The sequence below is a fragment of the Schistocerca gregaria genome, chromosome 1, assembly GCF_023897955.1.
Source record: "Schistocerca gregaria isolate iqSchGreg1 chromosome 1, iqSchGreg1.2, whole genome shotgun sequence".
NCBI classification, from domain to species: domain Eukaryota; kingdom Metazoa; phylum Arthropoda; class Insecta; order Orthoptera; family Acrididae; genus Schistocerca; species Schistocerca gregaria.
In genome coordinates this window covers 1,197,200,322-1,197,218,846 of record NC_064920.1, presented here as the reverse complement: position 1 = coordinate 1,197,218,846, position 18,525 = coordinate 1,197,200,322, and the positions used below count along the sequence as shown (strand labels likewise).

Genomic DNA, 18,525 nt, shown 5'->3' with positions numbered 1-18,525 from the left:
TTACATAAAATTGTAATTTTCATTGTATGTAATTGTTAACAAAAGTATGAATAGAGATCGTGTAGGCACCTCAGGGCGTATTGTAGGCTCACTCGTTTGTTGACTTTTGTGGCGTGAACTCTGTGTCGTTTGATGTCAACTTTTGTGTACATCTGATGTAACCGGTACAGTTCACCAGGCTTGGACACCACAGTCCTGGAAATATATTGGTATTAAAACTGCACTGTGCTTTGGAATTTATTTGGCAGTCTTCCGCAATCCTTTTCATTGGCTACACGGCAATGAGACATGAATCCAGGAATTTTACAAAACTCCGAGATCTAAATAGCTCTCAATGTTGGTAGAACTGACGTCAAAGCAGCAGCGCATTGACTGCACATTTCACTCAAAACATTTGCAACGCAGAGGTGGATCAACTGGACTGCAAAATCGACAACGACATGGTGGTGGAAACTAAACATCACAATGAGCTCCATTACTTTGAAGTGACACGTCAAGCGAAAGTTACTTTCATTTTAAGTATTTGCACACCAGTGAAATTCTATTGGAGATACAAAAAAATCTTCAGACCGAGGACATGAACATAACCAAGTTTTTTAGAATGCCAGGCTAGAGGAGAGAGCCACCTGGTGAGCAACACTTCAACGCATGCTGTCAGGTTGCACAAAAATTTGGTCATGTACATAAGCAACAGCCACAGCCAGTACCAGCTTGCCCAGTCCATGCTCGGAAGCCACCACTCTTGACAAAATGCCGTTTTGGGGAACAGTATGAATACTGCAATATGTCCTCACCACTGACCAATCACTGTCTGCCAGTGTTCCATCTGTTCGCAGTAATTGCATCCTACAAAATGGACACTGAAATAATTATTAACACTGTGGGCTCATTAATGTTTTGTTTTTATATCATATTGTGCGACAGTGAGCTATTAATTGTTTCTGTTACGCATAATTTAAGTCAAATAACCATCATTCAAACAAATCTATTTGACAAAATGAAACAATCCTAATGTACTGTATTTACATTAATGCCACTGATGTATTTTACATTTCTATTTGCCATCAAATGTAAAAGATACAATAAGGTCCAATTATTTTATAACTAATACATGTCATCAGCATTAGCTAGCTTCAAATGTGTGGGCTTTATTACACACTGACTAGTGCCTGGAACATGGGTTGCACTGGTAAGATCCAAGTGCCCTTCAGCATTTCTTTGATCTAGCTCAGGATTTTCATCGCGGTATAACTGGACACTTGCTCTATTTTGACGTATGAATCCTTTGTGATTAGTCCTTGACTGAAACTAGCAGTAAATGTTGTCCTAGCTTCCTGAACCAATGTGTAACAAATCACAATTATAATTTTGAACTATTAACAAAGCAGATGCAAAGTTCCCAGAATACATTCCCACTCTGCAAAAGGCTGTACACTGATTTGTACTTCCTGGTAGTTTTATCTGCCAAGAAGTTTCAGATACAAAGTTAATTCCTATTAAAGAAACTATAAGGAAAAATAAACATAAGAATTCATCCTGGAGTGTCATTACAGATTGTGATGACAGAACATATTAAACACAATATCATTTTTACTTACTTATTGAAAGCTGATGTATCACTCATGTTCCGTCTATGGCCTTTTGGTGGAGCTAGAGTTGGTGAGCTGGGAGGAGTGGAAGTTGTTATGCACTGGGAAACAGCCTCCAACTTGTGAGGAACAACCTTAGAAAATGCTAAAGATGCTGGGGCAGCTGACTGCGGACTCTGGGTTGCAGGTGCAATAGATTCACCACTTTCGTCCCGAAATGGGTCTGGAAAACCTGAAAGCATGAGTCGTATTTAGAAAATGCAAGAATTGCAACACCATAATTTATAAATATCCAACAATAGAAAACTTCTTAATATTAACTCTTTGTCCGCTGTAAAATGTTGTAGATGCTATACTGTTTTTTGTGAAACATACAAATAAAAAATGTTTTTGCCACAATTATAAACACAAAACTTCGAACAATGAGCAGAATAGAAACTACATGTAACAAATAATAGAGTGACCACCCAACCTGCAGTCGATGTTTATACCAGTGAGATAACTGAAGAAAACATGCATTACGCCAACTGAAGATGGGCGAAATACAAAAATAAAAATTAATAAGCTGCTATATTTCTTACAATAATCACTTCAGAACATATTCATTAGTTATTAGATCATCTGAGCTACTCAGTGCTCTTCTGTTGCACCACATTTCAAAAGATTCACTTCGCAACCTGTTCTCAAGGTGCTATGAACTCTTATTCAACTAATCTTCCAAGTCATTTGCAATCTCCAAAAGAATTAAAATGTCATTGGAAAATCTCAGAAATTTGTATTTCTTCTCTCTGAATTTTAATGGTTTTCTAAATTTCTACTCTGTTTCCCTTACTGCTTGCTAACTGAACAACTTGAGTAAGTTAGGTTATCCTATCTCACTTCCTTCTCAATACTTGCCTCCATGTCATGCCCTTTGATTCTTAGAGCCGTAGTCTTGTTTCTGTACAAACTGATGACAATCTCACGCTCTCCGTATTTCATTCCTGACAACTTCAGAGTTTCACACCAGTTATTCTAGTCTATTTTCTCAAAAGGTTTTTCTTGTAAATCCACAAATTCTATAAATGTAGATGTGTACTTCTTCAATCTCTCTTCCAAGACAAATAATACGCCTTGGTGTTGTCTGATGTGTTTCTGTAGTTATTCGGAATCGTCTACACCTATATGGAAACTCTGCGAATCACAATGAAGTGCCTGGCAGAGGGTCCATCGAACCACCTCAATATTAATTCTCTATTATTCCAATTTTTAACAGCGCATGGAAAAAACAAACACCTATATCTTTCTGCAGGAGCTCTGATTTTCCTTATTTTATTATTATGATCATTTCTCCCAATGTAGGTTGGCACCAACACAACATTTTCACATTCAGAGGAGAAAGTTGGCGATTGAAATTTCTTGAGAAGATTCCACCGCAATGAAAAATGCCTTTATTTTAATGATGCCCTCCCTAAATCCTGTGTCGTGTCAGTGACACGCTCCCCCCATTTCTCGGGAATACAAAATGTGCTGCCCTTCTCTGAACTTTATCAATTCACTCCATTAATCCTATATAGTAAGATTCCCACACCATGCAGCAGTACTCCAAAAGAGGATGGAAAAGTGTAGTGTAGGTACTCTCTTTAGTGAATCTGTTGCAGCTTTTAAGTGTTCCGCCAATAAATTGCAGTCTTTGGTATCGTGTCCATTATAATTATCCGGGCTGTTATGCCGTGGTCAGTTGATGAATTGACAACGTTGGGAATCGACACGGAATTCATCAACCGAGCACGGCACAACAGCCCGGATAATTATAATGGACATGATATTACCGGTCGTGAAAGTCTACATTTTAGTCTTTGGTATGCCTTCCCCACAACATTTTCTATGTATTCTTTCCAATTTGAGCTGTTTGTAATTGTAAGTCTTAGGTATTTAGTTAAATTTATGGCCTTTAGATCCTCACACTTTTCACTGTTTATGGCAAATTGCCCATTTTCACACCATACAGACCTTTTCTAAATCACCTGAATTTTGTTCTGAAAGGAACCTAAATGGTACAGTCTGGATGGAAGGCTTGCTTTTAATTAGTAATTTAAATTGCTTCACTACTCCAAGGATATCTACTTATTATTATGTTGGCAGCCGTTCTTGATTCGAATTCTGGAATATTTATTTCATCTTCTTTGCTGAAGGAATTTCAGAAGGCTGTTTTTAATAACTCTGCTTTAGGAACACTGTCATTGGTAGCATTTCCATTGGTATCACACAGAGAAGGCATTGCTTGTGTCTTGCTGCTATTATACTTTACATTCGACCAGAATATCTCCAGATTTGAAACAGGTTTTGGGACAAAGTTTCATTGTGAAAATTATTATAAGCGTGTCACATTCAAGTTCATGCTAAATTTTAAGCTTCTGAAAAAGATCACCAATCTTGAAGACTGTGTTCATATGAATTTGGCACGCCTTTTTCGTTGGTTCTGCAACAGTGTTCTGAGCCATTTTGTGTACCAAGAGGGATCAGCTCTGTTGTTTGTCAATTTATTTGGTATAAATCTTTCATTTGCTGCTGATACTATTTGAACCCCCCCCCTCCATGAACCATGAACCTTGCCGTTGGTGGGGAGGCTTGCGTGCCTCAGCGATACAGATAGCCGTACTGTAGGTGCAACCACAACGGAGGGGTATCTATTGAGAGGCCAGACAAACGTGTGGTTCCTGAAGAGGGAGGACAGCAGCCTTTTCAGTAGTTGCAGGGGCAACAGTCTGGATGATTGACTGATCTGGCCTTGTAACAATATCCAAAACGGCCTTGATGTGCTGGTATTGTGAACGGCTGAAAGCAAGGGGAAACTACAGCCGTAATTTTTACCGAGGGCATGCAGCTTTACTGTATGATTAAATGATGATGGCGTCCTCTTGGGTAAAATATTCCCGAGGTAAAATAGTCCCCCATTCGTATCTCCGGGTTGGGACTACTCAAGAGGATGTCGTTATCAGGAGAAAGAAAACTGGCGTTCTACGGATCGGAGCGTGGAATGTCAGATCTCTTAATCAGGCAGACAGGTTAGAAAATTTAAAAAGGGAAATGGATAAGTTAAAGTTAGATATAGTGGGAATTAGTGAAGTTCAGTGGCAGGAGGAACAAGACTTCTGGTCAGGTGACTACAGGGTTATAAACACAAAATCAAATAGGGGTAGTGCAGGAGTAGCTTTAATAATGAATAGGAAAATAGGAATGCGGGTCAGCTACTACAAACAGCATAGTGAACGCATTGTGGCAAACATAGATACGAAGCCCATGCCTACTACAGTAGTAGAAGTTTATATGCCAACTAGCTCTGCAGATGACGAAGAAATTGAAGAAATGTACGATGAAATAAAAGAAATTATTCAGATAGTGAAGGGAGACAAAAATTTAATAGCCATGGGTGACTGGAATTCGAGTGTAGGAAAAGGGAGAGAAGGAAACGTAGTAGGTGGATATGGATTTTGGCTAAGAAATGAAAGAGGAAGCCGCCTGGTAGAATTTTGCACAGAGCACAACTTAATCATAGCTAACACTTGGTTTAAGAATCATGAAAGAATGTTGTATACATGGAAGAACCCTGGAGATACTAAAAGGTATCAGATAGATTATATAATGGTAAGACAGAGATTTAGGAACCAGGTTTTAAATTGTAAGACACTTCCAGGGGCAGATGTGGACTCTGACCACAATCTATTGGTTATGGCCTGTACATTAAGTCTGAAGAAACTGCAAAAAGGTGGGAATTTAAGGAGATGGTGTGGCGTCGCAACTAGTGCGAGCGCACAGTTTTCTATCAAATATTTACTGTGAAATGTAGACAGACTGTAAAGTAGCCATCAGATTAGCATATGTGCTGTAGCGGGCAGATTACCGGTGTCCGTTCGTCTGACGTCACGACCATATGGCATGTCTGTACCGTGAGAATGTAAGACCTGTGCGCTAACTAGCCGCGTGTATAACGTGGAACTTTCATATTTAATAACTTCTAACTGAGGAACCTGAGGAAATTAAAAGTTAATATACTAGTTTCTGTTATGAATAAAAATAAGTCATCCAAATTTGAGCTTTGAAACCTGCATATTTTGGAAATTAGAAAAATCTTACAGAAAACGCAAATTTCTACAATTTTCGAGTCTAAATAAATACCATTATGTATAGATCACCTTCAGTGACCATCCAACTATGAAACAAAATCACCTTCCGTGCTTTTGTATTTATTTTATGAATTTTACTTTTAGAAATTCACCTATAACTTTGTTAAAACCATAAATGTTTTGAATTTTTGTGAACAGTTATTTTATATGAGTAGGTGAGAGTGAATGAGTGTGCCTGAGTGAATGAAAGAGGGACATTCGCCATTCTTTGCAAGTGTATAAAATCTAGGTTGGAACTCGCAAGTGTTCAGACGATGTAACCGTGGGAACAGAGTCGCCAGTGGTTCCCCATCTTAGTGAATGTCGGATGTCCAAGAGTGTATGGTATTGTACAAGCAGCCAGAACGTTCGCGAGTATTTAAATAATTTCTGGAAATAAAGTAAAATCTAGTTTTCCTTTCGGTTTGTTAAATTATACAGTAAATTTTGTGTAACTAGAAATCATGACGTAAATGATTCAGAAGTCATGACTGGTGCGTGCTAGATTTTGGCGCGAGGCGCACCCAAAGAGTTAATTCTGATTGGCTGTGTGATGTGTGAGCCAATGAGATGCGAGGACGGTTAGCAGACTAGGAGAGTGAGTCGCGAGTGGATGAGGAGTCGCGAAGGAACTGTGATCGAGAAGAGACATGCTTGATGTGTCCTCGCGAATAATGTGTAAAATGAAGTCATAAAACGGCTTCATCGGTTCGGTACTGTGCGATTTGAGACTGGAAGAGTCCAGTAACGCGTAGTGTGAGTTTGAGCGAGTTGTGACTTTTCGTTCCGCGAAAGACGCGAGTAACTTTAATAATTAAAAGCGTGGCGGTACTTTGTAAACTTTTACTAAGTGCTTATGGCGAGCATTAACGTTAAAAAACGAACTATTATTGAACATCGACTGCAAACGTGTGTGTTAGAAAATCGTCTGTGTTGCAGTTAAGTAAATTCCGTAACTTTGAAAGCTAATTCTGGCGGGGTTTGAGTGTGGATAGAATTGTGAACTGAACTTTCTTCAAACGTAGATTAGCGGGCTGATGATCAGGCTTAAAGACAATAAAGAGCTTAAATAGAATTACCAACTTCGCGTTCTCGTTTGAGTAAACAATTACTACCATTCCAATAACTCAATTTATTTAGGAAGATTGCTCATAGATTGTATTTCAGCAAACATGTATCGCGGCCTCCGGTGAGCGGCTATTAAATTGCAGTTTCTTCAACACTGCTTTTCTGCAATTTTTCCAGTAGCTGCTATCAGGAGAGGCGAGTGCAGCAACTACCTAAGAAACGAGGTAGGTGGATTTTCTTTCAGGGAAAGGAAACTGCGCGATAAGAGCCTGACCCGTCGCAATGGGACCTGGATAAACTGAAAGAACCAAAGTTTGTAGAGAGTTTCAGGGAGAGCATAAGGGAGCAATTGACAGGAATGGGGGAAAGAAATACAGTAGAAGAAGAATGGGTAGCTTTGAGGGATGAAGTAGTGAAGGCAGCAGAGGATCAAGTAGGTAAAAAGACGAGGGCTGCTAGAAATCCTTGGGTAACAGAAGAAATATTGAATTTCAGTGATGAAAGGAGAAAATATAAAAATGCAGTAAATGAAGCAGGCAAAAAGGAATACAGACACCTCAAAAATGAGATCGACAGGAAATGCAAAATGGCTAAGCAGGGATGGATAGAGGACAAATGTAAGGATGTAGAGGCTTATCTCACTTGGGGTAAGATAGATACTGCCTACAGGAAAATTAAAAGACACCTTTGGAGATAAGAGAACCACTTTTATGAACTTCAAGAGCTCAGATGGAAACCCAGTTCTAAGCAAAGAAGAGAAAGCAGAAAGGTGGAAGGAGTATATAGAGGGTCTATACAAGGGTGATGTACTTGAGGACAATATTATGGAATTGGAAGAGGATGTAGATGAAGATGAAATGGGACATACGATACTGCATGTAGAGTTTGACAGAGCACTGAAGGACCTGAGTCGAAACAAGGCCCCCGGAGTAGATGACATTCCATTGGAACTACTAACGGCCTCGGGAGAGCCAGTCCTTACAAAACTCTACCATCTGGTGAGCAAGATGTATGAGACAGGCGAAATACCCTCAGACTTCAAGAAGAATATAATAATTCCAATCCCAAAGAAAGCAGGTGATGACAGATGTGAAAATTACCGCACTATCAGTTTAATAAGTCACAGCTGCAAAATACTAACACGAATTCTTTACAGACGAATGGAAAAACTAGTAGAAGCCGACCTCGGAGAAGATCAGTTTGGCTTCCGTAGAAATGTTGAAACACGTGAGGCAATACTGACCCTACGACTTATCGTAGAAGAAAGATTAAGGAAAGGCAATCTACGTTTCTAGCATTTGTAGACTTAGAGAAAGCTTTTGACAATGTTGACTGGAATACTCTCTTTCAAATTCTGAAGGCGGCAGGGGTAAAATACAGGGAGCGAAAACTATTTACAATTTGTACAGAAATCAGATGGCAGTTATAAGAGTCGAGGGGCATGAAAGGGAAGCAGTGGTTGGGAAGGGAGTGAGACAGGGTTGTAGTCTCTCCCCCATGTTATTCAATCTGTATATTGAGCAAGCAGTAAAGGAAACAAAAGAAAAATTTGGAGTAGGTATTAAAATCCATGGAGAAGAAATAAAAACTTTTGAGGCTCGCCAATGACATTGTAATTCTGTGAGAGACAGCAAAGGACTTGGAAGAGCAGTTAAACGGAATGGATAGTATCTTGAAAGGAGGATATAAAATGAACATCAACAAAAGCAAAACGAGGATAATGGAATGTAGTCGAATTAAGTCGGGTGATGCTGAAGGAATTAGATTAGGAAATGAGACACTTAAAGTAGTAAAGGAGTTCTGCTTTTTGGGAAGCAAGATAACTGATGATGGACGAAGTACAGAGGATATAAAATGTAGACTGGCAATGGCAAGGAAAGCGTTCCTGAAGAAGAAAAATTTGTTAACATCGAGTATTGATTTAAGTGTGAGGAAGTCATTTCTGAAAGTATTTGTATGGAGTGTAGCCATGTATGGAAGTGAAACATGGGCGATAAATAGTTTGGACAAGAAGAGAATAGAAGCTTTCGAAATGTGGTGCTACACAAAAATGCTGAAGATTAGATGGGTAGATCACATAACTAATGAGGAAGTATTGAATAGGATTGGGGAGAAGAGATGTTTATGGCACACCGTGACCAGAAGAAGGGATCGGTTGGTAGGTCATGTTCTGAGGCATCAAGGGATCACCAATTTAGTATTGGAGGGCAGCGTGGAGGGTAAAAATCGTAGAGGGAGACCAAGAGAAGAATACAGTAAGCAGATTCTGAAGGACGTAGGTTGCAGTAGGTACTGGGAGATGAAGAAGCTTGCACAGGATAGAGTAGCATAGAGAGCTGCATCAAACCAGTCTCAGGACTGAAGACCACAACAACAACAACAACAACAACAACAACAACTATTTGAATTCAAGTCACACATGGTCTACACATTCTGGTACATTATTACTTTGGAAGGAGTGGAGATTGTCTCTCACGAAAGTGTCAAGTGAATTTTTATCTACTTTTTTGAATAGGTATACTTCTCATTTATTTTTGGAGGATTTGGGAGTTACAATATTCAGTTTTGTTACGATAACCCTGTGATCACTAATCCCTGTATCCATTTTGCTGCTTGTTATTAGCTCAGGATTATTTGTTCCCAAGAAGCCACGCATGTTTTCACAACAGTTTACTATTTGAATGGGCTCATGAACTAATTGCTCAAAATAATTTTCAAAGAATGCATTTAGCACAACTTCCGACGATGTTTATGTGTACACCTGGATTTAAACGTGTATATTCACCAACACATCTAAGGTAAATTGGAGTCACCACCTAGTATAATTGTATGACTTGGGTACGTGTTTGAAATTAGACTCCAGTTTTCTATGAACCTTTCAGTAAATTTATTGTCCTCTACCCATACTAACTTGCAGGGACTATCTACTTCAACATTGCTACAAGATAAACTACTACGAACAGCAAAAAACACAGCCACTGCCTACTGTGCTTAGCCTATCCTTTCTGAACACCCGTTAGGTCCTTCACAAAAATATCAGCTGATCTCTGGCTTTAGCTAGCTTTCAGTATCTGAAACTATTTGAGTATCAGTGCCATCTATTAGCACTTGGAGCTCTGGTGCCTTCTTGACACAGCTACACCAATTTACAACCGTTAAACCTATAGTTCCCAGATCTACGTTCTTCCTGTGTTTGACCAGCACCCTTTGAGACCGAAGTCCTTTTTGTGTTTCCCCGAGACCTAATCTTAAAAACCGTCCAGACTATGCCACACAGCTGGATGCCTGATCTATTTAGCGGAGCCCGAAACCCAACCACCCTATAGCGTAAGTCACGGAACCTGCAACCTACATTGTTGCACAACCATGTGAGTTTCATTTTTCACTGGGTCAGCTTCAATCAGTCTGTAGATAATTTGTGTTAGTGTTTTACTACCATCATGTATAAAACTGACGGTTTAGTATACTCACAGCTCTCACCACCAACATTATTTGTAATAACATTCTTCTTAATGGCCAAATTTATTCTGCATATCAGGTGGAACAGATCTGTTATGGTTCGTTCTCCCAAAGATTTTAATAATTCTGACGAATTTTATCTACTCCACATAACTTAAGTAACTAACTACAACTTAAATGTTTAGTGCTGTGTCACATTATTCTCACAGTATCGCATCTGCGAACATATTTTCATCCAGTACCTCTTCCCTTTCGCAATATTATCTTCAAGTTCTTTTTTTCCTTTGTTTGGCCCTTCTATATTTTCCTTCCACCATTCAGCCTTCTCTTCAATGCACACACACATAACATCTGATCTCTTGATATTCATACAGCTGCTTTTGTTTCCTCCAAAGGTTTTTCAAATCTTACTATAAGTGGCATTTATATTTCCTCAATTGACGTATACTTCTAACGGCTTGCAATTTTCTTCTAGTGATTCTAATCTGGACTCTCCAGCCTGTGGAAGCTATGCTGCAACAACAGAAGGTTCTGCTGGAAGAATTTTACAGAAATTGTCACAGTGATGCCCACTGATTTCCTTCTGCTACCATCCAATTTCTGGTTTTCAACAGGCATAGAATTTGAACTTAGGAAACTCTCAATTAAAGTTTTATTTGATTAGTTCAGCCACCTATGGGCTACTACAGTAAAACTTGTTCAAATCGACGTGTGTGTAATTCACAAATCTGCCCAAAACATACAAGTATTTCAGTCCCGAAGCATTCAGTACAATTTTATATGCCGATTTTTCATATAAAACAGAACGTACCTAATGCGGAAACAGAAAGCAAACCTTACAGCATACTTAATAATTCATTGTATAATGCAGAAAAGAACCTATGCAGTACTACTGTATTACAGTTCATTAGTTACTCACGACTCTATAAGGAAGTTGCTTTAAACACCTCTGTTAATCAGCGCAAAACCACGAAAAGAGGTCCAGCACAGTGCAGCACTCTGGTGTGGACCTAAAACCACGCCGCTCTTCACAACAAGTAGTACAGTGTCAGTACATCAAGGAAACTGTTCGTTCGTCAGCGCTCTGTTTGTCAGCTTTCTCGCTTTCCTCACTACTGACACATTCCGGCGCATACAGGAACATTGTTACGCATATACCAACACACTGCTACAATGTGTGCAGCGAAAGAGGTGAGTATTGTTCTATTAAACAATGATTTTACACGGCAAGGTCATTATTTTCTGCCAGTTTTGGTTGACTGGTAGGACATTTAAGAGATACAGTAACATGATGTTGAACAAACAGATTAGTGTAATCGAGGAAACTATGTTGCATTTCAAATATGGTAAAACACAAATTTATAAGACTTTAAGGAAAAAGGATAAGATTTGGGACGAGTGGGTGAAAGGGAACAGGCAGATGAAAAGAAAGACGAAGAAGACCGGAAATGAAGAAATTAACAAAATAGTGTGGGAATGGTTCGTAAGTGCGCGGGCAAAAAACTTACCTTTGTCTGGACCCATGTTGCAGAGTGAGGCTCTGAAAGTTGCTAAAGAGCTTGGAATACATAGAATGGCCGGACAGTTTCAAAACTAGGCACGTCATCATGTGAAATGAAGTGTGTGGAGAAGCTAAGGATGTGCAGGAAAGTGTAGCAACAGAATGGAAGACAATGACCCAAAAGCCATGTTCAATGCCAATGAAACGGGGCTGTTTTACTGCCCGCTGCCTTCGAAATTACCAGCAATTCGAGGTGGAAAGTGCGCCGGCGGAAAAATGTCCAAGGAAAGACTCACTGTCCCAGTCACATGACGAAGAAATAAAAGGGTGTGAATGGTGGGTAGTCTTATGGAAGAATGGCTGGGCTATTTCAATGCCACAATGAAAAAAAGGAAATTGCCAAGTTCTCCTTTTCCTAGACAATGCAATCTGTCACACAAAAGTAATGTTATCAAACATGAAATTGGCTTGGTTCCCTCCAGGTTCAACCAGCCTCACACAACCCATGGACCATGGGGGTTATTTACACATTCAAGTGTCATTACAGGCGATTACTGATACAATCTCTTATTCTTAGTGTTGAAGAAGCTGAAAGTGCATTTGCTGTTGCACGGTAAGTTTCTGTCCTAGATGAAGTAAATTGGATTGGCTTGGCAGTAACGGAAATAAAACCTTTAACTGTCAAAAAGTGCTTGAACAAAACGGGGTTTGGAGGTCAAGAACAAGATGGTTCTTTGGCCATCGAAGTTCAAGAAAATGCAGCAGCAATTGCTGTGTTAATGAAAATGTGAAACCATATCATGTAGTACAGGTGATTACATTCGAAGAGATGACTTTCTGTCAACTCTCTCCACGTTCGCTTCTGCAACAGAGTTAATAGAAATCCACCACACGGATGATGATGGAGAAACAAAGGAAGAAGAAGAGGAGCAAAATGATGTCCCTAGAAAAATTAATATGCCTGAAGAAGCCATTGCATATATAAACGATGTTATGCAATTTGTAGCACATTCAAATTTTACCAACTTGTTGGAACTATTGATCGGTGCAAAAAATTGCCTAGAAAGAACAATTTTGGACAGGAAATTAAAACAAGTTTCCCACCTTGATATGTGGTGAAAAAAGTGAAATGTAAAACAAATAAAAATGGGAATAGTATGTATGTACATACAGTAATAAACGAATTTAAAGTTCGAGTAAAAATATAGACATTTTATCAATTAATGTAATAGTACAGTGTTCCATTGTCCAATATACAGTAAATAAATGCCTACTGTGTTGGAGTGAAGGTACGTAATACAGTACACACATAATTAAAAATGTTTACTGTACTTTTGCGCGTGATACCTGACAAATTTTACATACCCCTGTAACTTGTGTGAATTCACAAACTTGCCCAATTTTGAAAATTATTTTAGTCCCAGGCGATTCTGTTTTGAGCGAGTTTTACTGTATTACAAAATTGGCTTCACTTCTCGAGTTGTTATCTGTTTTGTCCAAATTCCTTCATTTTCTCATTTACTCTACTTCTATGAGCACTCTCAGCATTCTTGTTACATGGATCCATCACTGCCGCTGTTTTTGCTCTGAACATCTCTCTGTTGCCTGTATCTCTGCTACTGGTCCCACACTCCCCCAGATCCTGACTTACATGAGACCTCTTGTTCTCTTGGTACATGAGTATCTTATTTGCACATGATCCTGGTTTCATTCTTTTCACATATCCATGCAGATAAGTTTTTTTATTGGGCTTTAAGATAATTTATAACTTTTCATATTTCCATAAAAAGGAAAATTTACTTCAGAAAGCTATAAAATTATAAAATGAATGGCTGGTGAAATTCTTAGTACTACTGATACAGAGACATATAAGTACAAGAAATTATCCTAGTTTATGTTAGTTCCTTCTTCAAAGAGGAAAGAGGGAAAGGTTGGGAAGCTTACAAGGGAACAGCAGGTCACTCAGAAAGCTGGATAAAAGGGACTCTCCTGCTGTGAAGACAAAAGAAGACAAAGACAAATTAATTGCTCAATTTCGAATGAAATGTAATCTCATCAAAATCAAATGTCAATACATAAAAATAAATCACGACTGACTGACTTACCTTGAGACCTTTCCAACAATACAGTCTGGCTTAAACAAATTCCATTTCACAAGAAATAATTTTAACCAAAGCATAAGAAATTCAAACAGAGTGACATGTTACCTATTGTTGTGGTATATTTTAATTGAAAAACTGAACCAAAAATTAGCAGACAACAAGAAACAGTGGTATTAGATGACTAACCAATTTACCTGATGGTGGGAACAATGCTTCCAAGGACTCCTTGCCATTCACATTCTGTGACAGGGCTGGAGACACCTGCGTCACAGTTGTGGAACTATTTGCAGAGGAACTAGTCAGACTGGAATGGTTGGGCTGGTTAACAGGTAACCTGGGATCAAAAGGAGACTGAGGAGGGAACAGAGGCTGTTGGGGAGGGCACGCCAGAGGCGGCCGGAAGGCCTGGGGGTGAGGAACACCTGGTGGGGGAACCGTGACCGGCGCCGGCGCCTGCATCCCCTCAGCAGCTCCATCGGCTGACACGGGGGACTGGGAGACGGCAGGAGGAGCGGGTGGGCGACGCTGCGGCTGCACAGGAGATGAGCCAACGGGGACGGGCAGCACACCCCCCACAGGGGGCGGCAGGGGCTGCCCACCTTTGGGCCGCTGCCGTGGGGCCACACTCGTCCCCTCTACCACGGGGGCCGCCACCTGCTTCGTCACTTTGACCGAAGTACGCTTTGCCTCACTCTCCAACTGGGGAGACGGCAGCTGGTCCATAACAGGAACCGCCGATTTCTGAATCGAGTGAAAAAATAGCATCAGGATCTCCCTCTGTCAACTCTGTAACTACTGCACCTAATTGCAAAACACTCACATGTAAATTCAGTACTGGGCAGTCCTTGCCTTGGAGCGCAAATGCTACGTACGATACCTGAAAGATGTCTGGCCGTTGCTCCTGGTCGGGTTCAAGCATAAACCCTGAAAAGGTACGATTAACAGTAATCGACATTAAATGCACACCGAGCCAAAATGATATATAGTTTATTAAGTTAAAACAGTTGCACATGCTGCACAAGTGTAAATACTAAAAACCTCTGTGTGCTGAGGAAAACAAGTACTATAGTAAGAAGTATGAAGCTACTGCATTTAAAAATGATGTGCGGTTGGTGATGAGAGAAAGCAGGAGTCTATGTAAGGATGCAGTTTGCAAATAAAATTAATTCTGAGAGGGTAAATATTAGTCTAACTAATGAATCAATAGAAGTGAGAAATAAAGAAGTTCCCTGAAAAATAATGACCTTTGGCAAGTGAGGTCTTCTCTCAAACCATTAGGGGTGGCACAACTGCAGCTAACTGTGAATGCTAGTATTGAGAGGAAGTGGGAGGGAGAGATCACATGGTTAGAAAAGGAGGCACACACCAAATGAGCAGCAGGGCTCTGTATGCAACACCAGACACAATTACTATTTATTGCTAAATTTAAAACTGTTTACAAATATTCTGAGGATAACTGGTAATAAAATGCATTGGTACTAGAGACTAAAAAAAGAGAATTATTAACACCATATCTACTTACTGATTAAACAGTGCATTCCCTTGGAATACCTAGAGTTGTCTGGAATTGTGAAGTTCCCACTTTGAATGGCCAGTGTACTCTCCCCAAATGGGAGTGAGAAAAAACATAATTTATACAAAAGACATCCCAATGCCTGGAACAGAGACCACAGCAATTTTAAAAGCAGTTTCTAAACTGATACATTAAACAGTATGACAAATGCAAAAGACAGTGCTTGCCAAGACTAAGCAATTAATCTCTAAAACATTGTTTGGAAGGGGGAGTGACTTATTTAAAACTAATAGCTGAATAGCGCTGGACAGGGTTTTTTAACAGCGATATGAGCCATGTAACAAAGTTTTAGCAGTAAGCATGGCCTACAGACAGACCATGGTATTTCTTATATTAGGTGGGCAGTCGAATACCACTTTGGGAGGGGTGGGATATTTGTAGCTAGTTTAAGGCAACATTGCAGGAGGACATACTGAACAATAATGAGGATTAGATTAGATTAGATTAATACTTGTTCCATAGATCATGAATACGACACTTCGTAATGATGTGGAACGTGTCAGGTTAATGAAAGATGTCTGTACAAGATATTACATTACACAAAATATTGCATGACACTAATGATTAAGTTAGTTTTTTTTCCGATCCTTAATTTATATCTAAAAATTCAGCCAATGAGTACAAGGAGTTGTCATCTAGAAATTCTTTTAATTTATTTTTAAATGTTTGTTGACTATCTGTCAGGCTTTTGATGCTGTGTTTGGTAGGTGATCAAAGACTTTTGTGGCAGCATAATTTACCCCTTTCTGTGCCAAAGTCAGATTTAACCCTGCATAGTGAAGATCATCCTTTCTCCTGATGTTATAGCTATGCACACTGCTATTACTTTTGAACTGGGCTGGATTATTAACAACAAATTTCATAAGTGAATATATATACTGTGAGGTTACTGTGAGGATCCCTAGATCCTTAAATAGATGTCTGCAAGATGACCGTGGGTGGGCTCCAGCAATTATTCTGATTACACGTTTTTGAGCAATGAATACTTTTCTACTAAACAATGAATTACCCCAGAATATGATACCATACGAAAGCAGTGAATGAAAGTAGGCATAGTAAGCTAATTTACCGAGATTCTTATCACCAAAATTTGCAATAACCCTAATAGCATACGTAGCCGAACTCAGACGTTTCAGCAGACCATCAATGTGTTGCTTCCAGTTTAACCTCTCATGAATGGACACATCTAAAAATTTTGAAAATTCTACCTTAGCTACAGACTTCTGTTCAAAGTCTATATTTATTACTGGAGTTGTGCCATTTACTGTACGGAACTGTATATACTGTGTTTTATCAAAATTTAAAGAGTCCGTTTGCTGAGAACCACTTAATAATTTTGTGAAAAACATCATTTACAATTATATCACTTAGTTCTTGGTTTTTGGATGTTATTACTATACTTCTATCATCAGCAAAAAGAACTAACTTTGCATCTTCATCAATATGGAATGGTAAGTCATTAATGTATATCAAGAACAGTAAAGGACCTAAGACCGAACCCTGTGGGACCCCGTGCTTGATTAGCCCCCAGTTTGAGGAATCAGCTGTTGTATTAACATTACATAAACCACTTATTTCAACTTTCTGTATTCTTCCAGTTAAGTATGAATTAAAACATTTGTGCACTGCCCCCCCCCCCCCCCCCCCTCAAACCATAATGATTTAGCTTATCTAAAAGAATTCCATGATTTACACAGTCAAAGACCTTTGAGATATCACAAAAAATAGCAATGAGTGATGTCCGGTTATTTAGAGCATTTAATATTTGACCAGTGAAAGCGTATATAGCATTTTCTGTTGAAAAGCCTTTCTGAAAACCAAACTGACATTTTGTTAGTACTTTATTTTTACATATATGGGAGGCTACTCTTGAATACATTACTTTCTCAAAAATTTTTGATAGAGCTGTCAGAAGAGAGATTGGGCGATAGTTGTTGACATCCGACGTATCCCCCTTTTTATGCAATGGTTTTACAATGGCATATTTCAGTCTATCGGGGAAAACACCCTGCTCCAAAGAGGTATTACATACGTGGCTGAGAATCCTACTTATCTGTGGGGAACAAGCTTTAAGTATCTTGCTGGAAATGCCTGTGTTCCTTTGCAGCTGGAGGTGTGGCAGTTGGAGAACTTGGGGCATGTGTAGAGATGGCATGTGAAATTATTTGTGGACTCTGTTCTACAAGGTAGCTCTAGTCTATCATCTTAGAGTTTCAGCGCAAGGGGCTAGGGAATGCTCCAAGTAGAAGGAATGGCAACTATCAAAATGCAGTAACTGTTCATGGTCGGGAGGTTTTATGCTGACAGGTTTTTCATTGGAACCACTGGAGCGGTGGAGGTCAACATCAAGGAAAGTTTAAAGTTTGTAGGTAGCCACAGTTTGGCAGGTAGACATCTGGTTGATTGTCACTTCCACATAGAACACCATATATAATTATTGCAACACTATTGCTTTCACTTGAGGTCATACCTTTTGGAGGATAGGAAATGCCAGTGACTGATCTTTAGTAGGTCGTGTATGGGTGGAACATTAAAGAAAAGATGTGCAAATTTTGAAATTATAAGGAGCAATTTTTTGAGAAGGATTGCAGTTTTTTAACTGAGGCAACTCCAATTAAAATGAATACTACAACAATGTTACTCCTATCTCCAAAAGCACAAGACCTTACCCAAATATCAGCCTTTGTAGTGATTGGCTTTCCAGAATACAAATCAACCATTTCAGGTGCTCTGTAAGATAATGTAGTGTACTTCTTAATTTCTTCTTCCACTGCAGCAACTCCTGATAATTGAGGATTAAGCACCTTGCCAGTTGCAGAGCCAAAATCACAGAGAACATAATTTCCACTGTCACTTAAAAGAATGTTTTCCACCTGCAAAGATAAGAAACTCACGGTGAATCAAAGAAAATCATTTGACTAATTAATATTTGCTGATATCTCCAAATACCTTTACATTCATTATACATGCCACTTTTTTTAATATTTTAGTTCCTGCCACAACCATAATGTACTTAAAATAAACGTGGTTTTAAGTTATTGAGTGAATGATACCAGGGAAAAAGAGTGAGATATATCATTTTCCACAG

At 39.2% G+C, this 18,525-nt stretch overlaps 1 protein-coding gene across 2 annotated transcripts in view; it reads right to left on the bottom strand.

Annotated features, from left to right (window-relative positions):
• Nucleotides 1-18,525, bottom strand: part of LOC126284689 (BMP-2-inducible protein kinase) — a 240,775-nt gene that overhangs the window by 134,072 nt on the left and 88,178 nt on the right. The window contains exons 6-10 of one of the 2 annotated variants that reach the window (XM_049983815.1): nt 18,107-18,310; nt 15,387-15,519; nt 14,685-14,788; nt 14,059-14,605; nt 1,599-1,821 (exon numbers count right to left, since the gene is read on the bottom strand). In XM_049983815.1, the coding sequence (XP_049839772.1) occupies nt 1,599-1,821; nt 14,059-14,605; nt 14,685-14,788; nt 15,387-15,519; nt 18,107-18,310 (1,211 nt within the window). The remainder of the gene's footprint in view (nt 1-1,598; nt 1,822-14,058; nt 14,606-14,684; nt 14,789-15,386; nt 15,520-18,106; nt 18,311-18,525) is intronic. The other variant, XM_049983824.1, reaches the window with a different exon arrangement.